The 19504-nt window shown below is 33.8% G+C and overlaps 1 protein-coding gene across 8 annotated transcripts in view; it reads right to left on the bottom strand.

Annotated features, from left to right (window-relative positions):
• The window catches only part of HELZ (helicase with zinc finger), a 134045-nt gene that overhangs the window by 68512 nt on the left and 46029 nt on the right, over window positions 1-19504 (bottom strand). For all 8 annotated transcript variants that reach the window (XM_019733019.2, XM_019733024.2, XM_074320765.1 and 5 more), the window contains 6 exons: window positions 18892-19090; window positions 18338-18445; window positions 16982-17279; window positions 7891-8158; window positions 4801-5134; window positions 3852-3982 (listed from right to left, as the gene is read on the bottom strand). In XM_019733019.2, coding sequence (XP_019588578.1) covers window positions 3852-3982; window positions 4801-5134; window positions 7891-8158; window positions 16982-17279; window positions 18338-18445; window positions 18892-19090 — 1338 coding nt within the window. The remainder of the gene's footprint in view (window positions 1-3851; window positions 3983-4800; window positions 5135-7890; window positions 8159-16981; window positions 17280-18337; window positions 18446-18891; window positions 19091-19504) is intronic.

The raw sequence follows: 19504 nt of genomic DNA, 5'->3' as shown, positions 1-19504 counted from the left end.
TTTATTTACTCATAATTCTGCCAATCCCTAGCAATGTCTCATCTTTTATAAAAGAGGCAATTGCTTTAGATAATTGCCAAATACAGATCTAATCTATGTAGCGGATACTGTGGAATGGTTACCCCCAAACCATCCACACACCCTTTCTCCCTTTCTTCTATTGGGCCTAGGCAGCTATAACACTGCATTTCCCGGCCTCTTCTGCTGGAGACCCAACACTAGTCCATGAGACGTAGAAGGAAGTTCTTCAGAAGGGCTCCTATACCCAACAAAACCAAACCAAAGCCTCACTAGAAGAAAGCCCTTTTCGCTCCTTTGCCTTCCTGCTTCACCTGGCTGGAATGAGCTTGTGGTAAATAAAACTGCAGTAGACATCTTATAATGAGGCAACAAGCATCAAGAAGAAAACCAGCATGCAGAGAGGAGAGGGAAACCATGACCTTGATGGCACTGCTAAATCCTGGACCAGCCCTGGACCACCGACCTCTGGACCTCTATCTCTACATGTTGAAGCCACAGTTAGTTCAGTGAAGTGTCACTTGCATCAATACCTGACCACTATGATTCTGATTCTGATACCTGACCTCATGGTTCCTTTATCTGTACGTGGACATACTGATACTTGCATCAGATGATTATTTTAAAGATCAAATGAGATAATGCATAAACACTTTTTAGAAAAATAATTGAGCAATAATTGCTCAATTAATAGTAGCTTCTATTACTATAATATTTTCTGAAGATTTCAGAAAAAGGAGCTATTACTTGACCGGCGCACTTTCAAAACACAAGGACAACTTTTTAAAACAACATCTTTCAAATTCGGGGACTTTAATGAACTTATGAGTGGATATTAGATTATATACATAAGTATAAATCTAAGAGATTAATGACAGATTTACAGGTATAATTCTAAAATATGTCAATATCTCTTTACTTATATAGCCCATTCTACTTATTGTTTCAGTGTAAATAAATGCTTCAAAGCAGATCAAAAATTTTATCAATGTTGGTCATCTCTAGAGTTTCCGGGCATGAATGATGAATATTTATACAAAGCCAATGAGTAAAACAAATTGTCTTTATTTATTGTACCACCTGCTAAATGAAGGGAAGAAGATTTACAATATACATGCTGATAAGTGTAATCTCTTACTTTCACAATTTAAACAATATAAAGCTATCTTCAAGTTTATTCTGAATAAAGTGTTATTTTATATCCTGAACCAAATTAATTCAAAGTTCATTTTTCCCCTGGTTTAATGCATTGTTATTATTAATTTATACACTACATGCCCAAGAATAATTTCTGAACTTCATTTATCTATATTTCACCTTATTCCAGAAAAGATTTTAAATGGCTAATGATTTCTCAGTATGTTCCCAGACATTTCAATTACTATTTATGATTATAGTGCTATGGAATCCCTTCCTGCTTAGAAGTTTTCTGCTACTTGACATTTTCTTAGTTAACTTTTACAGTTATCACTTGCAGTCAAGGATATTTGAATATATTGTTATGTACTATATAATTTTCAGAAGTGAGCATATCAAGTAAATGCCTAAAAATTTACTGCAGTATGGCCTCATATATGAAACCCTAATTTCTTCTTTAAACTGAGAATTTTTATTAATTTAAATGTCATATATTAATAATGTGCAAGGCTCTGCTGGAGATTCAAAGATAATAAGATGCAGTCTCTTCCTTTAAAAAGCTCAGTGGGTACTCAACTTCTTGGGGGGATAACCTCACAAATTATATAAATGATTAATCACTATGCTGTATACCTGAAACTAATATTGTATGTCAATTGTAATTGAAATTTTTTTAAATATTTTAAAAGCTCAGAACCTAATGAGAACAACAGAAATGTTCTGACAAAAACTAATTTGAGCGAAATTATACTTGAAAACACAAAACTGATTGAACCTAGCACATAGTAGGCACCCAATAAATATTTGTTAAAATAATGAAATGGAAGGATAAGGTTTATCTACTTGAAGGAGAGAGCACTTGAGCTAGATGAAATCTTAAAAGATGACAGATCTTCAATAAACTAATGTTGGGAAAAGATCATTTCAGGGAGAGAACAGCTCTTACAGATGAGAAGACCGGTCTGGGGGAGGGCAAATGCGGAGTTTAATGGGTATAAAGTTTCAGTTTTGCAAGATGAAAAAGTTCTGCAGATTGATTATACAACATTGTGAATATACTTAAAGCTACTAACTATACACTTAAAAATAGTTAAGTTGGCAAGTTTTATGTTATGTAGACTTTACCACAACTTTTTAAAATTTTCAAGAGCTTTTAAAAAGATAAGGAAGCAAATAAGTGTAGGGAAAATTAAGCAAACTTCAAGGTAATTCAATAGATTATCTAGAGCATGGGGATTTAGAGGGAGAAAGGGGGTGTGAAGTAAAAAAAACTAAAAGAAACCTGAAAAGATACTGTTGGAAAGCACTGCCAATGAGACTACATAGGAGTCTGTTATTAGGCTGCTCAGATTTTACCTACACATCAAGGAGAAGCCTTCAGAGGTGCATAAGCAGTGAAATGAAATGATTATTGTAGCAAAGTAACTCTCAAAGAAATGTGTGGGTTGGGCCAGAGAACAGAGACACAACACAGCCAGCAGGATGGAAGACCGACTAGAAGGTGACTGAACTAGGCCAGCTCTAACTTAAGCATGGGCTGTAAGAATGGAAAGAAAGGGGAGGATGCAGAGAAGCTAAATCAAATGAGAACTGAGATGATGTCACTGGATTTTTACAATTAGATCACTGATTGCTTTCAGGAGACTGAGGAAGTGGAAAACAGAGATTACAGAACGAATAAATAAGAATACTGGAAATAGGTAGACTATCCCGGCTCAAGAGTTTTGGCAGTAAAAAGAAGAATGGGGATAGAATAATAAGGATAAGTGAAAACAAGGGAGCAATGATTCAGTTTTTGTGTTGTGAGGCGTATTTTGTTTGGTTCTGTTTTTAGGACCAGAGAAAATAGAATGTGAAGGGGAGAGATAACTGCCACCTCTAGGCCTGGCCCATAAATGTCCCACATGATGCTCTGTGCTCATTCTTCCCGTGTGCCAGCTGGATGCCAACACCCAGGGTAACCTTGGAACCCTTACTGAAGATACTTATTGAAGATTCCAGAGCCGCCATCAGAGATGGAACAGGACCAGGCTACCACGACTGAATTGACACAATGATAAATAAACTTCTATAGCGTAGAGCAATGGAGATTTAAAAAAACAAAAAAAGTATGGGGTGAGCTGAGCACTGCCAGGGGCCAAGAGCATAAAACCCAATGAAAAGAAAGGTGTAGTCATGTAGGCATCACTGCTGTTATTCTAGAAACAAAATAGAAGTATCATATTTAATTACACGTAAAGACGTGCCAAATAGAATTTAAGCCGAAAAATATGTACACAACCATTAACTTGAGAGTAGTTTCTAAAGTACCATCATCTACGACACTTTCTTCATTTTGCTAAATTAAAAAAGTGCCTTCTATATTAAAAAGTTATTTTAAATGAACTATTTGAAACACTTTAGAAAGGCCCTAATTTTCCCATTCAACTTCTACTCAGAAATGCTCCTCAATTGCTTGGCATCCTATCAAATTAAGGGTGCTGAGAAAAGCTGAACTCATGTAGACTCTAAGGAAAAGTGAAGAAAATAGATAAAACTTTAAATGTTTCATTCTAAGGGTTCTTTTACTCTCCTTCCTCAATTAATTTCTCAAGAATGTAGGAAAACTTTCTTACAGAAGTATGCTTGAGTTATTTGATACAGATATTTAATTTAACATTCACATTTTCCGTTAATGAGATATCGCCTTTTTGTACCTGTTGGGGCTCCAAGGTATGGTTGGAGTCATAGTGATGTCTGGAAATAAAACCCCATTGTCCTTGATCCTGTCTAGCGCATAATGCATTTCACAGAGGGGTAATCGATTTAATTGAAACTGAAGTTCAACCTGAAACACAGAATTTAAAAAAAAATTTTTTTAAAGCATTACAGTAAACATCAACATTTGCAGCTCACTGGAATACTTTTTGTAGACTATTTTTTAGAGATTCTTTTGTATTACAATTATATTCTAATAACAATTACGGTGGCTAATATTTATTTATTTAGTACCAGGCACTGTGATGAGCACTTTCCATGGATTATCTCACTTAATAGGACCAATGACGTATATACTATTATTAACCTCATTTTACATCAAGAGAAACTAAGGCACTTATAAATTAATCTCTAGATAAAGGCTATGATTCCACCATTCCTATGAAAAAGACATTTGATAAAATCAGAACATCTGTAAAATATCATCTCTCAAGTGACAAAAACCAGCCCTAAGACACTGTTGTCGATTTACAATGAAAGAATACTATTCACCGTTATAATGTTTGAAAAGAAAAAAATTAGCTTTCCAGTGAAATATGGCAGACTGAACACACAGTTCACCTCTGAATCCATAAAGACAAAGAGAACAGGAGCAGATACAACTTCAGATGAGAATTGTTACCAGGATATAACTTGGTTTCTTTTCATCTGTTCTTCCATTGTTGACTTAAAACTCTGATCAGAAAGCTTGACCTTGTACAAAACTAGAACATTTTAGATGTTACTTAAAGAGAATTCATTTTATCTGAGAGTTAACCAGAGGTTCGATTCTCCACCCACCAATGTAACACTTCAAAGAACTGCACTTTTGGTGATGGCAGAAGGAAGAAAACCAAACCAGTAGGGCATCAGCCGACAAAGAGACTGTTGCCACACTTCAAAACATACCTGTGTGTCATAATCAGGCCGAAGATTAAGTTCTTCACAGCATTCCCTGGATATCCTTAAAAATATATATTCTTTTGTTTTTTCTTCAATAGTAGCTTCATAAACCTTCTCTTTGGTTCCCTGGGTCTGTACTAAGTTCTCCTTAGGGACTGGTAATAAATAAACAGCATTGACTTTGGTCATCACCAGCCGTCCAGCCAAAGTATCTTCAGAAAGTGTTTCAGTAAGCTTAAAGCGACCAAAAAGTTGTCCATTCTGAGCATACTTTGCACCTCCAGAAACCCCAGTGAGCATGAAGCTTGCTAGAATCTGCAATTGCACTTTAAGGTTGAACCTAAATCAGAAGCAGAAAACGAGTTTGAATATTTTACATCAAAAACTTAACTGAAAGAGTAAAACACATCAAATATGAACATACGAAAAATTAAAACTTCATTATCAATTTCACGCCACTGAGCTACAAACTACATACTATCTGTTGTCTGCCTTTTAATCTAAACTGGAGACAACAAAACTTTTTTTAAAAGTGAATAAACTCCCACCCAATAACAAGACACACACTTAATTGTGTTGAAGAATGCACACCTTTTTGTTTAAAATCTGAGCATTTAAAATGAAGCTAAGCATGATATTTTAATAAAATGAAACATTATGTATAATTAATATGAAAGTCTGTTTGAACACACCATTGGGACAATTAAGACTTTAAAATCACCTAGAAGCAGAAGGAAATGTATTGAAACTACAATGGACTTTTATTAAACTGATGCTCTCCAGGTAGATTTATTACCAGAAGACTCTAACCATAAATTTCTCTTTCAATACTGTTAATAAAAAACATCCAAAAAATTTTTGTTCATGGCTACATCAAGGCATACCTCACACAGGAATTACGGAAAGAGAAGTTAAAGTCTGTCTTATTGAACAACGGGTTGGAGTACAAGTGAGCATGAGAGAGAAGGTGTGAGAAAGAAGTGCAGAGAATCAAGATTAATTTACACAGCCAAGTAATATGAATTGAAGGAAACGTTTAAACTAATGGACAGCTCTTCTTTGCCATTCTGAGATGGTACTGTAAGAGGGAAGGCAAAGTGGTAGGAATGAGAACACTTTGTACGTTTTCTTAGAAGATTTAAAATTTTTTATTGTAAAATTAAATTGTTTTAAAATCTACATATCCATTTATGGAAAAGACTAGTTTTTAACAGTACTACTGAATTGTTTTTTTTCAGATCTTCGTTTGTATATACGATGTCAAGGTTGTCTTATAAATTCTTAAGGAAAAAGAAAAAAACCCTTTTTTAGAACATTACAAATTTCTTTAATGGAAACATTTGTATTGCTTACAGTATTAGGAAACTAACTCTAATTAAAACACTATATTAAAATTTTGAATGTCCACTTATATACTTTAAAGTTACAAAATTATAAGGAGAAACATTTTTACAAAAATAAGAAAATATTTACAGAAAATAACACATCTGAATACTTTTCCCCTTAATATTATATCATGACCATCTTCACTGTATTAAAAATTCTTCAAGAACATAATCTCAATAGTTATACAATATTTGCTTATATGGCTGTATTGTAATTTACCTAACTTATTCTTCACTACTCTTTGAAAGATATTTGTGTACAGGCATCTTTATCTTCACCTATGATTATTTCTTCAGGATGATTCCTCATAAGTAGACTTACTACATCAAAAAGTTCAACCTTTCTGAAGACCTTTAATACAAACTGCCAAGTAGCCTCCAAAACATTATACCAAGTTAGTTTGCCACCAGTGCTCACTTCATGTTGCAGATATTTTTAAGCCCCTCTTACATTGGCTTTAGAAGCCTTTGCAAGGTACTCTCAGAGTGAACTTTTATCCACTTAATTTCTTGATCAGAATCTGACCTCCACAATTTTGTAGGGTTTATTCTTTTCATTCAAATTTCTATTTTTGAAATAATAACCTATGAGCTTATTGGTCTTTAGTTATAAGTTCTAAAGTAATGTATATGGAATAATTTATAAACGTTAATAAAATACTAAACAAATATAAGTTAATTTATAATTTTTTCTGAATTTCTGGTATGGTACTCCAAAACGACCTCTAAGATCATGATAAGCTTTTAAGCTCTGTTTCATCCCAATATTTATGATTTATCATAGTGGTCTTTCCTAAGGAAAAGGAAACTATGATAAAGCAAATGAAATACATGCACACTAATATATTGTATCTGACTCTGGAAATCTTATATGTATTTAACTTGAATAAAATACTTTCCAAAAGTTAGATCATGTTTAATCTATAGAGTAATACAAGGTATCTTTTAAGTTTTCACTTTTCCTTTCAGTGTCAATAATGTTAAGGATAAGGTACCAAACAAGGCAGCTTAGAGAAGAAAAACATGTTAGTTAGGCTGTATGAAAAGAGAGAACTACTTATTAATAAAACGTGGTCATGCCTCGTAACTGGTTCAGTTTTTAAGACTCATTCCATTTTCTCTAAAAAGTAGAATGCTACTACCAAATATAACAACTATTTCGTTAACATCTTCCTTCATTCAAAAGCGTTCATTTCTAAGATTACTTTTCCTATAATGATTCAAATAAGGTTTTGATTTAAACATTTGGTCTTAACCTGTGGTATATGGATAAAATGTAAAATATGTTAAAGCATTTATAAACTGCTATAAAGTTATTTTATTATCAGTTTTCCTTACAATTTCAATCGTTTCATTCTTAAAATTGCTATCCAAAATATGTGATCTCTTTCAGTTTTTGTATATTTATTAAACAAATATCCACTGAGCGCTTGCTCTGACTACCACAAGCAGAAACCTGAGGAAGGGCAGGGATCACTTGTTTGTACTCCCAGCACCTGGCCGTCTTGTGGAAACCACTTATATACTAAACACTAGGGCTACCAAGACAAGCGAAACACAGTGTTAGCCTTAAGAAGCTCATGTTCAGCTACTGAATTACAACCATTTTACTACCTGTCTTCAGATAGGAACTCCTCCACTTTAAATATGAAAAATACCATCCAAAGGGGGGATTAACAGAAAAAAGAAAAGTGTTTCTAATGGAACTTACTTGCTGACTTCTTTATACTGGGCTATTTCCTCAATATAAAGAAGGTCATGCAACCGTGACTGATAGTTGGTCTTGGTCAATGATTTGTCTAAAACGGACTGGGTAAATAGCTGGTCAGCAGAGAGAGGAATTTGGTATCTGATAAGAAGGCTCTTCTCCAAATCAGTAGTTTCATTAGGTTCAAAATCTATAATAGTCTTAGAAGAAGAATCCCAACGCTTAGCTGTGGTTACTAGCTGCTGTTTTGCATGCATCAGGTATTCAAGATCTAGATGGGGGAAAAAACACATTTATAAAGGAACAAAACATTAAAATTCTTAAATAAAACATTACACCTTTTGGTAAGAGAATTTTAAATGCTAAAGCTAAAATTCTTAAAAACAGAACAATACAAAAATCCATATGACAAAGTATTTTCCCCATATCAGATATATTTTTTGTCTAGCATAACAAAATAACATACATAGGAATTCATGTTAAAAAACATCTTTTTTACATCAGGCTAAGATATACCAGGGATAGTTATCAACACTTAAAAAATACAGATTAATATTTAGAACTTAGCTCTTCAGTCAAGAGAAATCTGACCTGCAGGAAGAAGGTATGGTGATAAATTCCTCCTAAGACAAAATCTATCAGGTGACAAACACATCCTCCTCCTCCTACCAATACCTGCCCCATTAGAGAAAGAAAAGACCAGAAAACTATAAAGGTTAAATGTTTTCTTATGTGGTGAAGCACAGTGAAACTCTGAAAGTCAACTTATGACAAACCAAACTCTTTTAGAAAATATTCATGGAAAACACTGCTAATTCCACAATAATATGTAATACGATGTACCATTCAAATGCCATGTTAGAAAAATCCAGCTTAGCCTTAATTAAGTTATACTGTGAGTAGGGCGCAACTTCAAAATGAATGACTGTTCAAAGTGTGACATCTCTGGGGGGAAAATGTAGCAAATACCAGCACAGGGCGAAATACATCACAATGTAAGTTCTGAGCACCGGGTAGGTTCACTCTATCTGCAATGCATATTACTTTTCTATTGGGGGAACATACATACACCTATAAATATGAAACTTAATCAAAAGAAAAATAAGTTGCTTCACTGACTAATCAGGCCAAGGTCTACTTTTAATATAACATAACTGGAAAGATGATTTCACAACTCATTAAAATTTAAGGAAGAAATAATAAAAAGTTTACACAGAGGTCAGTTAGCCTCCAAAATACAAAGACAAATTATCTTCTACTATCTTTGAAATGCGAGCTTAATGCATAATTGCCATGCTTTGCTTAGAGATTTTACTACATTTAAATGTTATGTATAAATTATAAACATAGTCATCCACCAAGAGAAATTTCTCAATCATAGAAAATGGCTTATCCTAGTATCTTAATAAAGATTAAAATATAAAGGCGCTAATTTAAATGTAAAAATGTAATAAAAAGGGGGGGAAAAAAGTAAATGCCCTAATCTCTAACCTTTGCTCCTTGGCAACATAAATACAACTATAATCATCAAGCTATAAAGATGGTCTTCTCATTAAAAATTTGCCTTTTTAAAATACTCTGGATGGGACAATGATGGTCGGTTTTTGCAACAGCCTAACAAGTACAGTTGACCCTTGAACAACAAGTGCTTGAACTGTGCAGGTCTACTGATACATGGAGTTTTTTCAATAAACACTGTAAATGTATTTTCCTTATGGGTTTCCTAGTAACATTTTCTTTTCTCTAGCTTACTTTAGTGTAAGAATAAAGTATATAATACAGTGTTTCCTCAAAAATAAGACCTAGCCGGACAATCAGCTCTAATGCATCTTTTGGAGCAAAAATTAATATAAGACCCGGTCTTATTTTTGGGGAAACACAGCAGTTATTCCTGATATTTAAGTAACTGGGATAATAATGGACCTAAAACAGTACAGCTTTCCTTTAAAAAAGCTTTTTGTATCACCTATTTAATATGCAAAGCAGATTACACAGAAAGTCATTCTACTCTGGGCTAGACGTGTTCAGGCTTTTTGAGAAACAGTAATTTTTTCTTATTTTATCTATGTAGTGCCATGATTCCCACTCTGATTTTAGGAAATGCTTTAAATTAGTGTTTTTAAGCAGATAACACAACAATTTCAAAACAATTCCCAAGCAATGGTAAATTTTATTCCATTTATTTTTTAAATGACTATAAACATTGTACAGGGGAAAGAAGAGCTGGGGGAACAGAAAGAAGAATCTCGAAAAAAATCCACGTGTGCCAACATCAAAAAGTCTACCAATTACTGACCTCCATCATTAACTCAGATGTCAAAAAATGAACTATGGCCAGTGACTATTGAGGATATGTTTTGCAAAAACCACCCCTGCTTTCCCCACTTCATCTGAACTTGAGACAAACTCCTGCCTCCAATCCTCTCGTTTGTAAGAAACAGCTTATTAAACCAGTTTTATTACCCAGCTAACTTATAGTGTTTAAAGGTCATTGGGTTTTAAGAGTTCCTCTTTAAATAGAGGAGGGAGACGAGGTTCCCCCACGGCACTGGACGTGACTATTACTAGGGCTCGTTTCACCCCCAGCAGCAGCACAAGCATATCTGCTAACATCTATCCCAGACATGTACTACTTAGGGCAGCCTGAGTCAGTTCATCCTTGGTAAGGGCTTTTCATCACCTAGATTAGGCTAAAATGAGAAACACTGGGAAAGATACAAAGTGAACAGGTTAGGGTCAATATTCATAAAAGCATGTAGGGAGAGTTTAACAGGTGACTTATCAACCAACTCCTGTAAAAATAAATCTGAAAGCAAACCTGACAGAAATTATACACCTATGGAATTTGTGACCCTGAGATGTGGTAGGTAGAGGCTATAAACATATTTTAAGAGAAATTCCTAAGAAAAAAGTAAAAGAAAAATTAGGTACAATTAAAATATACCTAATTTTTTTAAGATAACATAAGGGGAGAGCTGCTGTCAAAAATTGAATTCGAGGTTGGAATAACTAGTCTGATATAAGATATGCTTCCCGACTCTCCTTGCCCTCTGATTACTGAGAATAGCAGTGCTCTCATTTCAGCCACATAGTTACTATTCTAATAAAGCATCCAAAGGGTTGGTTCGTTTTGTCTTGAAGTATATCGTACGGCAGACTTGAAAATTATCCTTAATGGGACCTGGAGAATAATTAAGAAGAAAGTAAGGAGGAAAAAAAAAAAATCCAGTGTTCTATGCACCCAGCACAAGGGTTGACACAAAAGAGGCATGCAATAAATACATGTTAAACATGGAATTTATTAAAAACAGCCATGTTTATCTAGGGCTTAAAAAGAATGAGATGAAATCATTCCTGATTTCAAAAGCAGATACCACACTCTTATCCTTAGAAAACCTTTTGGTCTGTGGCTTTACAAATCTTGAATGCCCAAATTAACAATAAAATAAAATCCACAAGTTATCCCAAACTACCATTTCAGCAATCCATTTTGACATCATTCTTTTCACCAAAACTGCTACCGTGTTTCCCAGAAAAATAAGACCTACCCCGAAAATAAGCCCCAGTTGAGATCCCAGCCAGACGGACGCCTTTAGTACCATGTTTCCCCGAAAATAAGACCTAGCCGGACCATCAGCTAGGTAAAATAAGACCAGGTCTTATATTAATTTTTGCTCCAAAAGATACATGAGAGCTGATGGTCCGGCTAGGTCTTATTTTCGGGGAAACAGGGTACGTTATGATGATGTTCCAGAAGCTGACATGACTATAACTGAATAAATGTAGATTGTTGTACATGAAAAAAGTAAGACATCCCCTGAAAATAAGCCCTAATGGAGCAAAAATTAATATAAGACCCGGTCTTATTTTCGGGGAAACACAGTACATGGGAGTAAGATGAATATCTCTCTTAGCTTTGCTATGTTGTCTGTCCCTAGTTTCCATCTCTTAGCAAGGCTAATAAAAAGATAAAACAGGAAAGTAATAGTATAGGAGCTTCTTAGTATTTACATGCTTCTACTCAGTTACGTTTATCTTTTACAGACAAATACACTATTTTTTAAAATTATTTTTCTATTACTTTTCTGATCATATATTAAATATTATGTATTTAATATACATGTAAATTATGTATGTAATATACATACCATGTTTCCCTGAAAATAAGACCTAGCCGGACAATCAGCTCTAATGCGTCTTTTGGAGCAAAAATTAATGTAAGACCCGGTCTTATTTTACTATAATATAAGACTGGGTCTAATATAATATAACATAACATAACACTGGGTCTTATATTAATTTTTGCTCCAAAAGATGCATCAAAGCTGATTGTCCGGCTAGGTCTTATTTTCGGGGAAACACAGTAAAACATGTCCTTAATTTACAAACTACTTGGGCAGTTGGATATCACTTCTAAGTAATACTAAATTTTAATGTTAATATTAACATTCGCTGTAGACTCAAAGTACAGAAATGTGTACTACGAAGTTTTCAAATTTAAGTATAAGAATTAATTTTCAACATGTAGCTTTCAGATATTCAGAGCAGAATTCCAAATCAATTTTGCCAAGAAAAACATTCCATTATTCAAAGTGTATAATGCAGTTTGTTTTCTAAGCACAGAGGAAATTCACCAACTTCCTTCTTTTGTAGATGTCTTTTGCCACACACTTTTGAGAGGCACATCTTTAATTTAAAAAAAAAAAAAAAAAAATTAGTGCATACAGTATCCTGTACTGAACCTGAACCTCACCAACAAGGAAAAAACACTGAAAAAATCAAAGTTAAAGCTATACATATTTCCCAAAGAGTTTGCAGGATTGCATATAATGACTAGTGGAAAGAAAATTCACGCATGACCTGCAAACAGTAAAGGTGTGTATGCTTTAGATATCATGAAAATAATGGGGGGCGGGGGGGCAAACAAACCTGGGGGTTTTTTCCTAATTCAAATTTGAATGACTAAAGTAGGATTTTTAGTTCAATAATGAACAATAAATTAGAAAAAAAAATGTCTGTTACGGAACTTGACTTTAAGTTTCAAGAAGTAATGCACTAAATGTAACTAAGTTCCACGATCAAATCAGTCTGACAGATACTGAGCCTTTACTGCAGTGCCCTGTGAATCTCTAAGAAGGAAATAAAGCATGCACCATTTCCAAATGTACTTGGACATGGAACTCTTCACCTATTATTAATATATCACCTATTAATTTCTGTGGAACACAGTTTTGGATACATTGAACTAATAGATGACCTACCATGGTCCAAATTTATAACTTTATGGAAGAGAAATATATGTCCCCAACATTAATTTAAGGATAAAAACTTACTTAAACAACCAACAGCCAATCAAGTGTAAGAAGTGATAAAGATATTTCCTATTCAAATTCTAGTTTCACACCATCATTATATTCCTGTGTGTGTAGAAACCAAATTGTATTATGATATAATTTATACTACTATCAAAGTTGTATGGAAACATGAAAAGCCCAGACCTAATTCAATTCCCAAAGTCAACTGAATTTGCCTAATTTGTACCTGAAATGACACTGTTCTCCTAATTCTAGGCCAAGGAAGACCAGATAATGAATTGGCTGGGCGGGAGGTGAAAGTAGCCAGACTGTCACATTGTCACCACTTAACAAAGAAGTTCTCTGGCTTTCAATGTCTCTGAATGTTATCCACACAAGTATTCCAGGAAAAGATACAAATGAGACTGAAATTTTATACTATTTGCTTTATTGTTTCAGAATGTTTTATAAAATTGTGATTTCACATAAACAAATCTTTTCTCCTCAATTTTTTGCTGAAAAGCACTCTGCTATAATAACCAAAAATACTCACTAGCACTAAGATAGAAGCAGGAAACAAATGTTATACTGTTTATACACTGCTTTCATTTCTCCAAACTTCTGTTGGGACTCTGTACCCAGTCATATTGAAACAAATATAGGCACACAAGAAAAAATTTAAGAACTTAACAAAAACATCCAGATATTCGAAGACATCAATTTTAAGAGTAGAGAAAATAGCAGCCAAAGATAGAATGAAAAATTATCGCAACAGGTGAGTCAATTTAAATGACAAAATAATCAACCAAATATTATCTAGCTTGCCTAAACCTAGATTTAAGTTTTCCTTTCTACAATGTTCAAAATTTCACATCATAAAATATGTTTTTGTACATTTTATGTTGTTCTCTTGTACTATTTATTTTTCCTCTGTCCTCGAAAAGCAGATTTCACTATGTGATAGTGTTTTAACGTTTCCAAATTAGTTCAAGAAAATGCTTAATTTTTTCAATTGTTTTCTATAACATAACTACATAGAAGTAAAACCTTGTTTTTAAAAAAATAGGCAAAGATACCAAACTACAAAGAGGTCACTTAAAAAAAAGAATATAGTATTATAAAAAAAGGGGAAGGGTATATATAGTATTGGTTCCTAAAGGGAAGATATCCTTGACTGTATTAATTCCCTCTACCATATCTGAATGAAATATAAAACTTATTATATTTTCAAACGGATACATTAGAAACATCAAAGATGAGCCTCTATTTCTTCCAGTTACCGCACTCAAATCATCAGTGTTTGGACAACTCCTCTTCTATCGCCCGTATTGCATTACACACGGTCTGTAGGTGTGGCGGCCTTCTTGATCTGGTTCTTCATTCTGCTTTTCAGTCCCTCTGCTAACACAACGAGTCTTGGTCCTCACTAAAAAAACAAAAAAATCCTCCTTCTCTCTTCCCTACTTTCTTCATTCTGTTTATCAGCCAGAAATTATGGCTAATGATAAAAATAATAAGTTCTATTTACTGAATGCCTACTAAGTGCCAGACACTGTGCAAGGCTTGTTTCTAGTTCTCACAATAATTCAGTAAGATAGATATTAGCCCCATTTTACAAATGTTCCCACACGAAGCTCAGAGATGTTAAGTACTCTGCCCAGGGTCACCCAGGCAATAAGGAGAAAATCAGGATTCGAATCCAATTCTATTTCACTCTGAAATGTGTCCACTGCTCTTTTTCTCCACTGGAAAAGTAGAACACATCTGACTGAGGCAAAAGTTGCCAAAATACTCTCAATGTCTCATGCCCAGGACGGTGCCCTGAAATCCTAATCACCACCTCCTCTCATTAGCATCTATTTTAATAACAGCATTTTTCTCTTACTTTTTATTGCAGACATTTAACACTTTATATTATTAAGTAGGCTTTTATTAACAGATAAAACAGTTTTTATTAACAGATAACAGTACAGATTCTTGATGACACTTATAAACTATTTCTATGGGAAATGAATCATGAGTTACAAACCACCAATCTTTTAAACAAACTTAAAAGCAAACTTTTAAAATATAACCCACATGAAAAAATAAGTAATAAATAAATAAATAAAAATGCAGCCCACATGTAACCCAAGAGCATCTTTTCAGAGTTCTATTTGAGAGGGGGAAACGCATGTGGGTCTCTTTATGTTTTAAATCTTCTTTTGATTGAAAAAGAGTGCTTCCTAGTAGTTCTCAAGTTCTAGTTTCTAAAAGTAACTTAAGGAGAACTATCTTTGGGTGGTGAACACACAATGGGATTTATAGATGATGTAATACAGAATTGTACACCTGAAATCTATGTAATTTCACTAACAATTGTCACCCCAATAAATTTAAAACAAATAAAATAAAAGTAACTTAATAGTGTAGGGATAGGCAAAGCACAGCAGCCAAGACAAATTCAGCCTACCGTTGTTTTTGAAAATAAAGTTTCATTGGAACACAATCATGCCCATTCATTTACATATTGTCTATGGCTGCTGTCTCACTACAAGGCAACAGTGACCATATGTCCTGTAACACACAAAGTATTTACTATCTGCCCTTTACAGAAAAAATTTGCCAACTAACTTCTTTACTAGTAAATGTAAACCAAATATTTTTATTTTGTCAATTATCATATCTATTTGGCTATGGGAGCTAACATTTTGATTCCAAAGGGAACTAAGACAACAAAAAGAATACAACAATAAAAACAAGTAAAAGAAATAAAGTAAGTGAGAAATAAGCATAAAATGAAGTTTGGGTAATAATATTAGCACATACACAAGAAAGCAATGCCTAATTGTACAACTTGGGCACAAATATTGCTTTAACCTTACTAGCAGCTAAAGTAAAGAGACAGAATACTTCCACCTGTTCACTATGTCCAAAAAATTCAATCCTAGCATGTGCTAGAATGAAAAAAAAAGTTTATGTCCTTATAAACAGGACAGTGTGGTACACGGTAAAAAACATCCTTCCAATATGGTGAGTTATAGTCAATACAAAAGCAAATTTCATATACTCTGCTATGTGAAGTATTTGTTAAATAAATGTTTACTGTTTGTTAAATAAAATAAAGCATCTATAAATCTAACCAGAGCCAAAGAAATATAGGCTAACGTGACCTTTCCTTCTCCTTTTGGATTTTGGCATAAAATGTAGGTACCAGCAGTAATACGACAATGTACAAAGAAATTCATCTTCTACAGGTGTTTACATGTGGAAACCAGGGACTTCTTCCCAAGGACACAGAACAATCCTCTTAAAGGCATCTTGGTCTCCTTTACACTAGTAAATGTACAAAACTAACTTATGAAAGTTTATATTTAGGATTTTTGGTTCAGAGATAATGTACTAATATCAGCAAAGTTAACTTTGGACATGGAAATAGACATGGAAATAAACATCGCAGGTGAATTCACGATTACCATTAAAATTATATTCTACCCAAATTAATATTAAAAAGTTTTACTGTGCTAAAATGATCTTCCTTTAAAAATAAAGTTGGTAGACCAAAACAGACCTGATGATCTACTCATACAAGTTTGGGAACCTCAAAGTGAGCTTTGCCTGACAACTGTATAAAGAGAACAGGGCATAATGTGAACCATTCTAATCCCATTACACAGTAAATCAGTCAATTAATTTGGGATTTTTTCCTTATTATTGCCTCCCTATCCGTGGAATATTTAGGGGCCAATACATATCTTTTAATGTCGTTATGATAGTGCCTTTTAATACATCGTATCAGGGGAAAAAAGTCTAAATATTACCTTCTGTAGAAGCTGCATCAATCATTACTCTTTGCATGAGTACTGGTTCCAATCCAAAGTCGAAAACTATGGTTTGGCGAAAAGTTCCAAATATTTCTGTGTTAAATGCTATCCCGACTTTATACACGTAATGATCTAATCCATTTTGGGCCATCTTTCCTCCTATCCATTCTTGACAGTTTTCTGGGACTTCTTGTGATACCTGGGTAGTACTATCTCCGGCAGATATTGCAATGATACTAAAATGAGGACGATGAGCATCATAAAGCAATGCTACGCGATACAGCATTCTTGCAGGCTACAAGGAAGTTAAAATAATTCATTGAGTACACGGGGATGAAAAATCCAATTGTAATTGGGCTCTTCAACGAAAATATTTCCATAAAGGACTTTTACTTTCCCATGCTTCTAAGATACTATGTCAAAAATACAAATTGTGCTTATAAGCCATTTAAGAAAAGAAAAAAATCAGAGTGGTTTAAAAAGTTAGTTGTTAAAATGATATATTTATGATGTCAATTATACCTCAATAAAGCTGAAATTTTAAAAATTATATATTTATGCTGCATCACTAGCTTTCCTGCTCTTTCTGTGATACGCACATCTTTCCTTGTGGCAAAGGCTATCACCCTACATACCACTGACCTCTAACTTTCCAACTTTCCTTGGCCTAAAAAAGTTTTATCTAGCCTCAAGTAGGAAGTCTTCATAGGAGGGCAGTTACCCCTGAAGGCAGTGGATTGGGTTCAAGGCCGAAGCTAAATGTTCCCAGATTTTTCATCCCAAGATGCAGATGGTACAGTGGAAGGAACACCACCAAAAAAAAGTACATAAAACTTTTCCACTGCACATATTCACAGAAATTTTTACTTTGCTTCATTCTTAAACTTTGAATATTTATAATTCAACGTAGGAAGCACTGCAGAAAATGTCTCATATTAAAAACCCATTATTACAGGATTTGTGATTTCATCAAATCAAATATAAAAACAAGTTGTCATTGTTTAAGTATCTTAGAACTGCCAGATTAAACAATTCAATTTTTAAATAGTGAATTATGAGCCATGAACCCCATCCTATGTTCCAAGTTTGGAAGACAATATATCAAAGACGTCTTTACCAAATAAACAAATAAGCAAGCATCTAAAATAAACATCTACTCAAAATCTAAAAAGACAATTGTACCTTTAATGATTAAACTACAGAAATACATTTTAGCACAACATAGAACCTGCATTAAAATGTACTTAGATTAAAACGTTTTCAATGCTCTTTTAGCACAGATTTAAAGGTCCAAAAAAGCTTTAAGAAAATTGAAAAAAAATTTACATGATTGAGCTAGCACAACATTCATACCTTACACGTGAGAGCAAAGGTCCACGTCTGGTGAGACTTTTTGGTGTTGACAGTAACCGACAGATCTGGATTATGCTCTACTTTTACTCCTTCTATACATTCACTAAGCTGAAAATAGAGAGCAATTAACATTCTGTTTTGATTCCTACAAGCACACACAAAACTTCTGGCATGGTAAATAAATGTCAACAGTAAAGATGTTACTAGAACTGTTTACAAATGTATTTTATACATTAGTTTTCAGTTATTTGTATAAGAACAAAATATAATAAAGCTAAAACAAGAGACACAAGAAAATTAACAACAAAAAATGGCAGTAAAAACTCAAAATGAAGATAAATTAATATACCTGCAAATCTCCAAACAAATGGCTTAGTTCTCTGCTCTTTATTTTAGTAAATGGGTCTACTTTTGCAATGAAAAACTCAATTAAGAATCAAGTTCTTCATATAGATAACGAAATAAACCAAAACATAGCACAAAATAAAGTCAAAATTCAAACAAGGTCATTGTTTAAAACAAACAAACAAAAAAATGCAGTTTATTTTCCTCACCACTTTCTCAGGAGATAATGAATTCATCCACTTTTCTATCAAGGTTTCCATGTAACTGCCTGAGAGCTGTTTATTCTCATTTTGCTGTTTCAATTTTATCAACCGTGAAGCATATCTTTTCTGCCATTCTGCTAGTTCTTCCTGGGAATGTGCTGAAGTACACTGGGCACCATACCTACAGATTCCTTGCTCTAAAAATCTAAGTAGAATAGGAAAGACTGTTTTATCATATATTTTGTTGGACCACTTAAAAGATAAACTTCCAGCATTTGCCCTGACTCTTCCATAACAAAAACAAAACTCAGTCTCCTGAAAGGCCATATTTATCATACTGTCTTGCACAGAGGAGGAAGAAGAGGTTTAGAGAACATTTACAACAGTTAATCAAAACAGCAACTCTCCAAATTCACTAACCTCCTTCTTTGGAATAAACGGGTATTAAAGCAGAACATAATCATAACCCCACACACACACAAAAATCACCATTGAAAAGGTAGCCTCCTTCGTGGTATCACAACTCTATTAGACAATTTCTCTTAGACCAGAATTTTTTTAAAGCAACACTGACATCAAGTGGATTTGTTTGTCAAACACAGGTATGTCCTACTTCCCA

Source organism: Rhinolophus sinicus, linkage group LG15 (genome assembly GCF_036562045.2).
Source record: "Rhinolophus sinicus isolate RSC01 linkage group LG15, ASM3656204v1, whole genome shotgun sequence".
Taxonomy (NCBI): Eukaryota; Metazoa; Chordata; class Mammalia; order Chiroptera; family Rhinolophidae; genus Rhinolophus; species Rhinolophus sinicus.
The sequence above is the reverse complement of the archived record's forward strand: the minus strand, read 5'-3'. Positions and strand labels throughout refer to the sequence as shown.